The sequence below is a fragment of the Peromyscus eremicus genome, chromosome 2, assembly GCF_949786415.1.
Source record: "Peromyscus eremicus chromosome 2, PerEre_H2_v1, whole genome shotgun sequence".
Lineage (NCBI taxonomy): Eukaryota > Metazoa > Chordata > Mammalia > Rodentia > Cricetidae > Peromyscus > Peromyscus eremicus.
The window spans coordinates 164,361,897-164,373,244 of NC_081417.1; the positions used below are offsets into that span (position 1 = coordinate 164,361,897).

Consider the following 11,348-nt stretch of genomic DNA (forward strand, 5'->3'; position numbering starts at 1 on the left):
GTGTTCAAAGTGACCCCTTTGATAACTTGAGTAACTATATCCTTTGCTGGAATATTCTGGCCAAAAGGGCCACAGTTTGCCCTCCTGGTGAAGCATGGCATTGCCATTTAGTATTGGAACCTTGTGGAGTGAGTGACTAAAACACTTTATGGGTATAATTTCTTCATCTAATGAGAAGTTGAATATTTTACATTATTTATAACACAATGATACCCCCCCATCCCCCTTCCCGGGTACTAGTGACCTTAGATAACATAAGAAAAGATTCTGTCTCCCTGTTAAATCTTCTCTGAAAGTCACAACTGGACAGTTAATAACTTACTTCTGTTTCCATCGTTTTGGTGTCCCACTCCCAATGGCCTGTCAGAATCACAGACTGAAGCAAAGTCCAGGTGCTTGTTCCTCAGCTTCGCTCTGTGTCACTCCAGCAGGCATCTGTCCACATATCTGGGAAGTTCTCAGTGTCCTGGCTCCTGTTGCATAATTTCATGTAGCCATTTAAAATTTGTTCCTTTACTTAGCAGATTCCACCACTACTCTCTAGTGAACTAAGTGACTTTCAGATATCAACCTACTTTATTTTCAGTGACTTATTTTTTTTTCTTCATCTTTCTCAAAATTTTTATTGTATTTTGAGACAAAGTCTCACTGTTCCCTATACTATCCACAGCTTCCGGTGAGCAAACTCCATATTATAGTTTTTGAGAAAGCAAGCCCAGTAATATGCATTTTTTTGGAGCCTTCCCACTGGACATTTCTAGTGTTCTTGCCATGGGGCTGCCTATTCATCTTTTCCTGTTCCTCTTGGTTGGCTTGTAAGCCCTTTCTACCCTGATTTCATTCCTGTCTTTCTTCCTGTTGAGCTCTGAGCTCCTTTTGTCCCAGTTGGCAAACAAATGAGTATAAAAGGAAAGGGACTCCCTACCTTAAGATAGAAAGGCAGAACCAAGATTCCATAGGCATGGCTTACTATTTTGTGTTGTTCAGGGAATGAGTCTGTCCGAAATACTGTCCCATTGTCCTGGCATTGATTCTGTCTAGCTGTAGTTTCACCCACACTGTGATGTCCCAAACAAAACAGAATTTCTGAGTATTTTCATTACCATAGTTTTTACATTGAGAAAGGGGCTTGCTAGACTTGAGTCTTCATTTGGGTCTGCTCTTTTCCAGGTTATCTGTCCTGTTGCCGGTTCCTGGATGACAATCAGATAGTCACCAGCTCTGGAGACACCACATGGTGAGTACCTGGCAAGGCTGAGAATGAGGTCTGAGATTCACTGTTCTTGTTCACACTAGTAGGGTAAAACTTTTGGGAGATGGTTCTCATCACTGGTTAGGAATATCTTGGGCTGGGCAGTGGTGGTACATGTCTTTATTCCCAGCACTCAGGAGACAGAGGCACGTGAATGGATCTCTGTGAGTTTGAGGCTAGCCTGGTCTACAGAGCAAGTTTCAGGACAGCCAAAGCTACACAGAGAAACCCTGTCTCAAAAAGCAAAACAAAACAAACAAAAAAATATCAGGCGGTGGTGGCGCACGCCTTTAATCCCAGCACTCGGGAGGCAGAGGCAGGCAGATCTCTGTGAGTTCGAGGCCAGCCTGGTCTACAAAGTGAGTTCCAGGAAAGGTGCAAAACTACAGAGAAACCCTGTCTCGAAAAACCAAAAAAAAAAAATATATATATATATATATATATATATATCTTGAATTTCATTATGGCAGGTGATTAAAACCACAAAGTAGCAATAAGTAATTCATTGTACTGTCTATAGGTACAGGTTTAGTTTTGAACAAAGAACTAAATATAAATATTTAGTCTAAAATATTTTAGTCTAAAAATATAAATATTTAGACTTCAGTTGTATATCAAGACCTGCTATTCTTTTTACTTCTCTCCATCTATTTTTACTCATGTGGCATTCTTCTGTTTTACTCTGAATCCACCTCAATATATAGTGAGCATGAGTACTACTTTCAAACAACAGCTCTATCAGAGTTCTTTATTTTAGGGTGTTTGTTTACTAGTAGATGGAAACACACTCAAGTTCCCTTCATTCAATAATAAAATGACCAGATAGTTGGGGTTTTTTTTTTTTTTGTTTGTTTGGTTTTTTTTGGGGGGGGCGGTCTTCGAGACAGGGTTTCTCTTTGTAGCTTTGCGCCTTTCCTGGAACTCACTTGGTAGCCCAGGCTGGCCTCGAACTCACAGAGATCTGCCTGGCTCTGCCTCCCGAGTGCTGGGATTAAAGGCGTGCGCCACCACCGCCCGGCTCCAGATAGTTGTTTTTAAGAGAGTAATTTTAGACTTAAGCTGCCTTTGTGGGTTGTGCTAGTCATATTTCAGCTGGTCTTCTGTCTACAGTGGAAACCTGGAATAGGTTTTAATACCAATAAAGGAATTCCTCAGCAGCAAGATAGATACACTCACCAATGAGAGTGAAGACAATCCAGTATAAAGCAAAAGCTTCCTTTTTCTGTGTGAGTCTCACCAGAAGCTGTGACCCAGATTTAGTTAAGGTGGGCCTTCCCAGTTCAAATGATCCAATTAAGAAAACCCTTCACAAATGGACCTAGCTGGTTGGGCTTTAGTTGATTCCAAACGTAGTCAGGTTGACAATGAAGATTAGTCATCACAAATTTCATGTGTTGACCATTTTCTTGGATGATGTATAAGGCTTTTGTGTTCCCTGCCTCTTCCTTTCTGTGTCCCTCATGCCTAGTAAAGATAGCCTGTATTGATTATGTTGAAATTGGCTGATTGGATTTGTGTCGCTAGGCTAAGCCAGGCTTTCTGGTGAGGTTTGACAAGAACTGGCAGTTCACCATACTGTTGCTTCTGCAGGTTGCAGCCAGAAGTAGCATATAGCTGTCGCTTTGGGAGCCAACTTCTGCTTGCTGTCAAGCAGGCCCTTGGAATACTGTGTGCATGTAGCTAGAGTTTTCCTGCCTGGCCCACAGTCAGGACAAATCTCTGTCACCCGCCAGTCCCACAGCCGCTCAGAACCAACTAAGTAAACACAGAGACTTATATTGCTTAAAAACTGTATGGCTGTGCCAGGCTTCTTACTAACTGTTCTTATATCTTAAATTAATCCATTTCTATAAATCTATACCTTGCCACGTGGCTCATGGCTTAACGACATCTTCACATGCTGCTTGTCATGGCGGTGGCTGGCAGTGTCGCCCCCACTCAGCCTTCCACTTACCAGAATTCTCTCTCCTTGTCCCGCCTACTTCCTGCCTGGCCATTGGCCAATCAGTGTTTTATTTATTGACCAATCAGAGAAATTTGACATACAGACCATCCCACAGCAGTGTGCATCCATGAAGACCATCTTGGCTTATGACCCCTAAGGAAGGGAGTTCGAGCATCACAGTTACTCTGAGCCATTTATTTAACTAACATTTCCTCCCTGGTGTCTAGGAATGTGGGAAATGAGGGCATAAAGGAAATACTACAAGCCAAACAGGCTCTTCTCTTTCAGGCCTTAGCACTTTCTGCTGCCCCCACAAACTGCCCATGAATGTGTGTATGTGTGATAACCTCACATGCCCTGCAATGGAAGTGAGGTGACCTGAAAACAGCAGTTCTGAGGCGTGGCCCATATGCTCATCTATATAGTTGTTCTTTGCTTTGTTTTTCCTGAATACAATCTTACTACAAAAGTAAATGTATTTTTACAATGGCACAGGGGTCATAAGTGATCCTGGGTAGTTTGAAGGATATTGTTGTAGGTAGCTGGTGGTCCCAGATGTGTGACTGATACCTTATTGTCATTTGCTTATGCTCCAGTGCCCTGTGGGACATTGAGACCGGCCAGCAGACAACGACATTTACTGGACACACTGGAGATGTCATGAGCCTGTCTCTCGCTCCTGACACCAGACTGTTTGTCTCTGGTGCTTGTGATGCTTCAGCCAAGCTCTGGGATGTCCGAGAAGGGATGTGCCGGCAGACCTTTACAGGACACGAGTCTGACATCAATGCCATATGTGTGAGTTTAAATTGTATCTGTATCAGATCTTACCTTTTTTAAATTATTATTAAAGATTTGTTTTTTAGGGGCTAGAGAGATAATCCTAATTACTTTTCTGTTTGTTGCTTTGGTAAAACACCACGATCATGGCAGTTTACAGAGAAAAGCATTTAATAGAGGCTTACAGTTTCAGAGGGTGAGTCCATGACCATTATGGTGGGGACCATGGCAGCATGCAGGCAAGCATGGTGCTGGAGAAGTAGCTGAGAGTCTACATCCTGAGATACAACCACGAGGTAGAGAGAGGGAGGGAGAAGGCTAACTAGGAATGACTTGGGCTTTTGAAACCTTGAACCTCCAACAATGGCCCCACCTTCCAATCCCTCCCAAACAGTTCCACCAATGACCAAGTATTTAAACCTATGCGCCTGTGGGGACCATTCTCATTCCAACCACCACAGATACCTTAAAAGTAGTTACAAGTGCTGGCTGCTCTTCAGAAGATCTGGGTTTGATTCCTAGCACCCACATGGTGGCTCACAACAATCTGTAACTCAAGTCCCAAGGAATTTTCACCCATGTGATGTACACATAAAAATAAGTAAACCTATTAAAACATCTGTACACATAAAAATAAGTAAAATACATATTTTAAAAAATAAGTATTTTTAAATGTATGTATATGTGTATATCTGTGTGTGGGTATGTGCATTTGTGAGTGCAGGTGCCCACAGAGTCCAGACATTGGATACCCTGGAGCTGGAGTTAATAAGCTGTTTGGAACCACACGATGTGAATACTAGGAACCAGACTTGGGTCCTCAGCAAGAATCATGAATGCTCTTAACTGCTGAGCTATTTCTCTAGTCCTTTCCTTTTTAAAAAAACATTTTTAGGTTCTTGTTTTGTTTTGTTTATTTGGTCGTTGTCTTTTTTTTTGTTGTTGTTGTTGAGTTTGGTTTTTTAGTTTGTGTTTATTTTGGGACAAGGTCTAGTAATATAGCACAGACTGACCTGGAACTCAAAGTCCTCCCCAGCCCTGAGACTACAGGCCTTTGCCACCATACCTGGTTTGTCCTTTGCTTTGCAGAGTCACAGACCAAATTGAAGCACTGACTTGACCTCTAGAGGCCAGCTGAATTCTGTGCTGTTTATTTGTTTCAGACATTGATGATTCTGCTAGGTGCTAGCTCTACTCCTTTCCTAGAGTAACTGTTAGTTTAGAGCCTGAATACACGAGTGTATCCTCTGCTAGCCAGGGATTGGCAAATTTAAAGTCTGCATTCTTGCTAGCACCTCAAGGGATGAGTCTGGTTAGCTGGAACAGGGATTTGTTCCTTCCTTCACAAGTCTCTCCTGACTGCTAGTGGCAAGCCCTTCAGCAGTGGCTCATTTTCATGGCTTCTTTGTACTGATGTCTACCTTGGTGCACCCCCCATTCACTCTTTGATGCCAACCCTTGTTCTTGCTGGAACCTCAACCTGTTTTCCTTTCCACAGCAGCCAGGCCACTAATTGATTAACATCATTTCTTATTATTTATTTATTTTGTCTGTATATGGGCTAGAACTTGATATGTACTTCAAGTTGACCTTGAATTCACTGTGTTCCTGATGCCCTAATGACTATATACCCCATTCCATGCTCACTTACAGACAGGAGCCACTATACTTTTCCACACCCCCTTCAGTGCTTCCACGTGTTAGGCAAGTATTGTATCAGCTGGCCCCTGTTCCAGGCCTTAATGCTTATTGATGTCTTGACTTACTTGCCTTCTCTTTCTAGTTCTTCCCCAATGGCAATGCCTTTGCCACTGGCTCAGACGATGCTACGTGCAGGCTGTTTGACCTCCGTGCAGACCAGGAGCTCATGACCTACTCTCATGACAACATTATCTGCGGGATCACATCTGTTTCCTTCTCCAAGAGTGGCCGACTCCTCCTTGCTGGGTACGACGACTTCAACTGCAATGTCTGGGATGCACTCAAAGCTGACAGAGCAGGTCAGTGGCCACATGACCTTTTTGTGTTCTTGGGCACTAATTTGATTCCTTTTTTCCCCATTTGGTGGTGGTGGTGGTGGTGGTGGTGGTGGTGGTGGTGGTGGTGGTGGTGGTAGTTTTGAGACAGGTTTCTCTGTGTAGCCCTGGCTGTTGTACTTAACTCTTGCCCACTTGAGACAGAGGCAGGTGAATCTCTGAATTCAGGGACACCTAGGGCTACATAGGCCTTGTCTCAAAATAATAATAATTATGGTCTTTGGCATTATAGACCAGGGAAGTCAATACTGAACTGCAAAGTGCCCTCTGGCCCTTGTGCTTAGTTGGTACATCATTAAAGACAGGAATTTGAAATTGTTTCTGAAGCTTCAAACCCTTCTGTGGTGGAGCGAGTATTTTGGCAAGTGGTTTGCTTGCCGCTGTGCTTCATGATAATCAGTTTTAGGCTCTGTGTACTCATTTGGTCAATTGCTCTGAGATTTTAGATTTTTTTTTTTAAGATTTATTTATTTTATGCTCATGAGTGTTTTGCCGTTGTGTACCTCATGAGTGTCTAGTACCTGCAGAGGTTGAAAATGAGGTGTTGGATACCTGAAACTGGAGTTACAGATAGTTGTGAGCCACCATGTGGGTGCTGGGACCCAAACTTAGGTCCTTTGCAAGAGTAACAAGTATTCTTAGCCACTGAGACATGGATGGATTCATAACTGTAGTTTGTACTCTGTGATTTTTCTTTTGTTTTGTTTTGTTTGAGACAGGATTTTTTTGTGTAGCCCTGGCTGGCCTGGGAACTAGCCCTGTAGACTAGGTTGGCCTCATACTCAGATACATCTGCCTCTGCCTTTGCCTTTGCCTCTGCCTCTGCCTCCTGGGTGCAGGGATTAAAGGCATGTACTACCACTATGCCAGGCTTTCTATGATTTTAACTTCTGTAAGTGTACATAAGTTAACACAAGGGGGTCTGGGTTTCTTACTCTGCATTTGTGTGCATGTGCATGCCTATGCATGTCACCTTGTTACCCTCTTTAGCGTATGTCCATGTTCTCATTAGAACATGGACCTAAGGATAATTTTTACTTGAGGGAGCTGGAGTTAAGGCTCAGTAGTTAAGAGAACTGACTACTCTTCCAGAGGACCCGGGTTCAGTTCCCAGCATCTATATGGCAGCTAACAACTGTCCATAATTCCAAGATCTGACACCCTCACACAGACATACATGCAGGCAAAACACTAATGCACACAAAGATAAATTACTTTAAAAAATTTTTTTTACTTGGACAAAACCTTCCTCCATGGTGTCCATGGTGTCCACCTCTTTTAGGTGTTGGCTATAGCAGAGTCTTGGAGTGTTGTGTGTCAAAATGAGCCGTCCTGCTCTTGTCACAACATCACATGTGTTTGTTCTCAGGTGTTTTAGCTGGACATGACAACCGCGTCAGCTGCTTGGGGGTAACTGATGATGGCATGGCTGTGGCAACAGGGTCCTGGGACAGCTTCCTCAAGATCTGGAACTAAGGCCAGTAGGTAATGTAGTTACCCATTAGTGGAATTGAATATATTTCTCAGGGCATGAAATTTTCATGCGTGGGTTGTAGATTAACAGAGATATATTGTTAATCTGGTATTGTAGTAAATCTAAAGTGATGGGTGTGATCCCGAGAGAACAGTGGGAAGAGCTCAGATTTTTTTTTCTTATGCACTGACCTCAAGCTCTGTTTACAACAACAGGTGGATACCATGGTGACTGGAAGACCATTCCAACCTTGAAGCGTTACAGTGATAGCATATCCTATCCAACCATACTAACGTGGACACCCACACCTCCCCTCAGAACTTCAAAAGGGCAAGATCTTTTTTCCTTCACTTATTGCTGAAACCAAGAGCACAACTCCCATTAAGAGAAGGATCTCTGTGCTGTAAACTAAAACAAATTGTGCATTCCTTTCGGGGCCATTGTCTTTGTTTTCTTTTTCTTTTTTGTCTTGGGTAAATTTTAAAAGGAAATACTACAATAAAAATGTTAACCAGAGGTAACCCTGAGTGTGATTGTGAGAGAGACACGCCTCTTTACTAGTTCATTTGCATTTTAGATCAGTGATCCTGTTCTGTGGCATTCATGAAAAACAAGTTGAAGACTTTATCTGTAATTGTTTCTAAATCCGAGTCATTTGTAGCAGGATGTTGGAAGCATTCACACTTCTTTCTTAAATATATTCCTTTATGTTCAGTAATTAAGAGAACCAGAGCCCATGATAGTCTGATTTGTTAGTGATGGAGTTTTGTCCCTGGCTTTTTTTTTTTTTTTTTTTTTTTTTTTTTTTGTCTCATGTCACCGATGACTGTTTCGTACAAACATAGCATAGTGGAAGAAAAAAATTCAGAAGCAAAGTAGCCAAGCACATGTTGTGATGGCCACGAATGCTTTATTGGAATCCTTCCCCTTTGCTCAGCAGTAAACTTATTCCCAGCACCCTTCCCTCCTGACTTGTCCTCCTCACTGTCTAGTTTCTGCTCTTACCTTGGGTTTCCTGTGAAGTTGGAGGGAAGTTTGTTGTCATGTGACACTAGCCGTCCTGCCCCTGCTGTCAGAGACTTGTTCTCCAGAGAGGTGCCTGTCCTGTGCTTGGATAGTCAGTTGGTTATTTGTGTATGAAACCATGTACAAATCAATGTTTTGAAAATAATGATCTCAGACTTTCTAAGTTAAATTTTAAACAATTTGATTGTTTGCCATATTGGGTGGGTTTACTCTTAGAATCGCATGCTGTAGAAATGCTCTAAAGTGCATATAGGACTCAGTCCTTAGATGTTCTTTTTCTTTTAAGAAATAACCTCTTCAAGTTGTAACCGTGGCGGCTTTGTCCATTACTGTTGCTACTCTGCATACATATCAGAAGCAGCAAGCGCTTTACACGCTTGAGTAGTGGGATAAGTCACTGTTTTCTTTACTTTAAAAAACAAAACAAATAGTCCTGTTGGGAATGATTGCTGTTGGATTCAGGAGGGGAGGGGGAAAGCTGCTCTGCTGCCTCTTTGTCACTTCCTGGAAGCCTGCCTCCATGGAACAGCCTTTTGCATCTGAGGCAACAATTTTTACACCATGCAGATCTATGTGGTTATCATCTCAAGCCATGTTCAGCAGCAGCGTTTGGACAGCAGTGTTCTGTGGGCCCTCCCCTCCCCCTGTATCCTGCACCCCTCATAGCAGTAGTGGCTTCGCCATTCTGTTTTCTGCAGTGTCCCGTACAAAACTGTGCTGTGACTGTGCAGTAGGCCTGGACCTGGCAAAGAGAACACAGCGAAGCCCCTTCTCTTCCTACCAAACAACTCTGTAGAGCTCTCTGCACCCTGTACCCTTTTCACCTTTTGTATTTAATTTTAAAGTCAGTGTACTGCAAGGAGGCTGGATGCAAGATAGATACTATATTAAACTGTACTGTTATTTAAGATGTAATAAAGCAGTTTGACATGAGGGACTCTGGTGTGATGATTATTTGATAGCAGTTTCAATGTGTGAAGGTATCCACATGCCCCAACTGCTGAGTCAGCAGTTATGTAACATCATGAGAGACCCCTATAAAGTATCAGCTCAGGCTGAGTATGGTAGCACACACCTTTAATCCCACACTCAGGATACAGAGGCAGGTGGCTCTCTTTGATTTTGGGACCAGCCTGGTCTACTTAGTAAGTTTCAGAACAGCCAAAGCAATATAATAGAGGAAAATCTATCTCAAAAAAAAAGCGGGGGGGGGGGGGGGGATAAGGGGGCGCTTCTGAGAGGTTCCTGATAAGCTGGTTCCTACACATCTCAGGCCTTGCAGAACCACTTGTTTTCCAGGACAAGTGGCTTTCTCCCCTCAGCATCTGGGCCCTGTCTGCCATCTCCTCTGTTGGCCTCTACCAACCAGCTGCTTTGGCTTCCTCTTCCTATTTCCACACTAAAATATCTGAGGATCTCCCCCTCCAAATACACTCTTTCCTTCTGACTAAGCAGCATTTCCTTCTCATTGAGCAAAGTCCACTATATCTTGAAGGAGTGAACATCAACCTCAGAGGTGTTGGAAGTAAAGCTTGGGGTGCTTTTACTAAAGTGCCTACTTCTAGGATGAATGACAATTTTTCTTAAGTTTTAAGATTATAAGAGATGGGCTGGAGAGATGGCTCAGCAATTAATAGCACTAGCTGCTCTTCCAGAGGACCCTGTTTCAATTCCCTGCACCCACATGGCAGCTCGCAACGGTAACTTCAGTTCCAGTGAATCCAACACCTCACACAGACATACATGCAGGCAAGACACCAATGCACATAAAATAAGAATTTTTTTTTTAAAGGAAAGATTATAACTAATTTTCAGCCTTAGATAGCCTATGTACTGACGGGGCCAAGCCCCCTTTGTTTGGTGGTGGTAAGGAAATCAATCCACCTAGGGCCAGTGGTGCCCCCTTCGGAAGAGACTCCCCTAATGTTGCAAGCTATGGTGTGGTGATTGGCAGGCTGAGCAGATGGGTTTGCCTAGCTTAATCCTCCCCCAGTATCCCTGAAATAAATGTATTCTTCAGAGACAAAAACCCTTTGCTGTAAGCTTTTATCTACCTCAACCCCCACTGAGAAGAGTACAGGGCATTTGAGGTTCTTTCTGAACTGGATGGAAATACTGGTGAGGTTGACCATACTCCCAACACTACCTTCTTTCTGTCTTTGAGAATCCGTATCTTAACCTGCTTCTACCTTGATTGCCAGCAGGCCCAATGGAACTGGAGCAGGTCTGTCTCTGCCTCAGAGGGCTGGAGGTTGATTGTTTCTCAGCCAGCATCAAGGCCACTGCCCACCTTTTAGCAAACAGTCATTGAAAACATGCCCACTTTAAACATGGGCAGCAGTACTGGCTGAACAGCATACAAAGAAAGGCCCAAGGCACAAGCCTTTTCAGACCAGGTTTTCACAGCTTGCATTCACCATTAAATACTACACATGCCTTGAAGGGTGACGGGAAGTGCCAGGCTGCCCTGTGTGTAGTCACCCAGCCTGCTGCCCATGGTGGTGAGTACACCTGTTCAAGTACACACGGGCAGCTGAATGGCTACTGCATCTTAGGCCCACTTTCAGTGTGTCCCTCCATTTGCCTCCAGCATATGAAATTACCCCTCTGTGGCAGTAAGATTCCAGTTCTGCTGGCTTGTAAAGGGAGCCACCTCTACATTTGCCCATCCTCTACTTCCTCACATCATACTTTTGAATCTACCTCTCCCCGTTCTTCCTTTCCCTTATCATTTAACCTTAGCAGAGGGTAAGTCTTGGTGTTGGAGGCTTGAAGCAAAAATGTGTATAATTGCCTTGATTTCCTCCTGACACTTCACCCCATGTGACCTTTGAT

The 11,348-nt window shown here is 43.4% G+C and overlaps 1 protein-coding gene across 5 annotated transcripts in view; it reads left to right on the forward strand.

Moving 5' to 3' along the window:
• Gnb1 (G protein subunit beta 1) overlaps positions 1-8,003 on the forward strand; it is an 80,624-nt gene extending 72,621 nt beyond the window's left edge. For 3 of the 5 annotated variants that reach the window (XM_059255530.1, XM_059255531.1, XM_059255529.1), the window contains 5 exons: positions 1,171-1,237; positions 3,794-3,995; positions 5,761-5,977; positions 7,383-7,498; positions 7,703-8,003. In XM_059255530.1, coding sequence (XP_059111513.1) covers positions 1,171-1,237; positions 3,794-3,995; positions 5,761-5,977; positions 7,383-7,489 — 593 coding nt within the window. In that variant the 3' untranslated portion in view covers positions 7,490-7,498; positions 7,703-8,003. The remainder of the gene's footprint in view (positions 1-1,170; positions 1,238-3,793; positions 3,996-5,760; positions 5,978-7,382; positions 7,499-7,702) is intronic. The other 2 variants (XM_059255532.1, XM_059255533.1) reach the window with 2 other exon arrangements.
• The last annotated feature ends 3,345 nt before the right edge of the window (positions 8,004-11,348 follow it).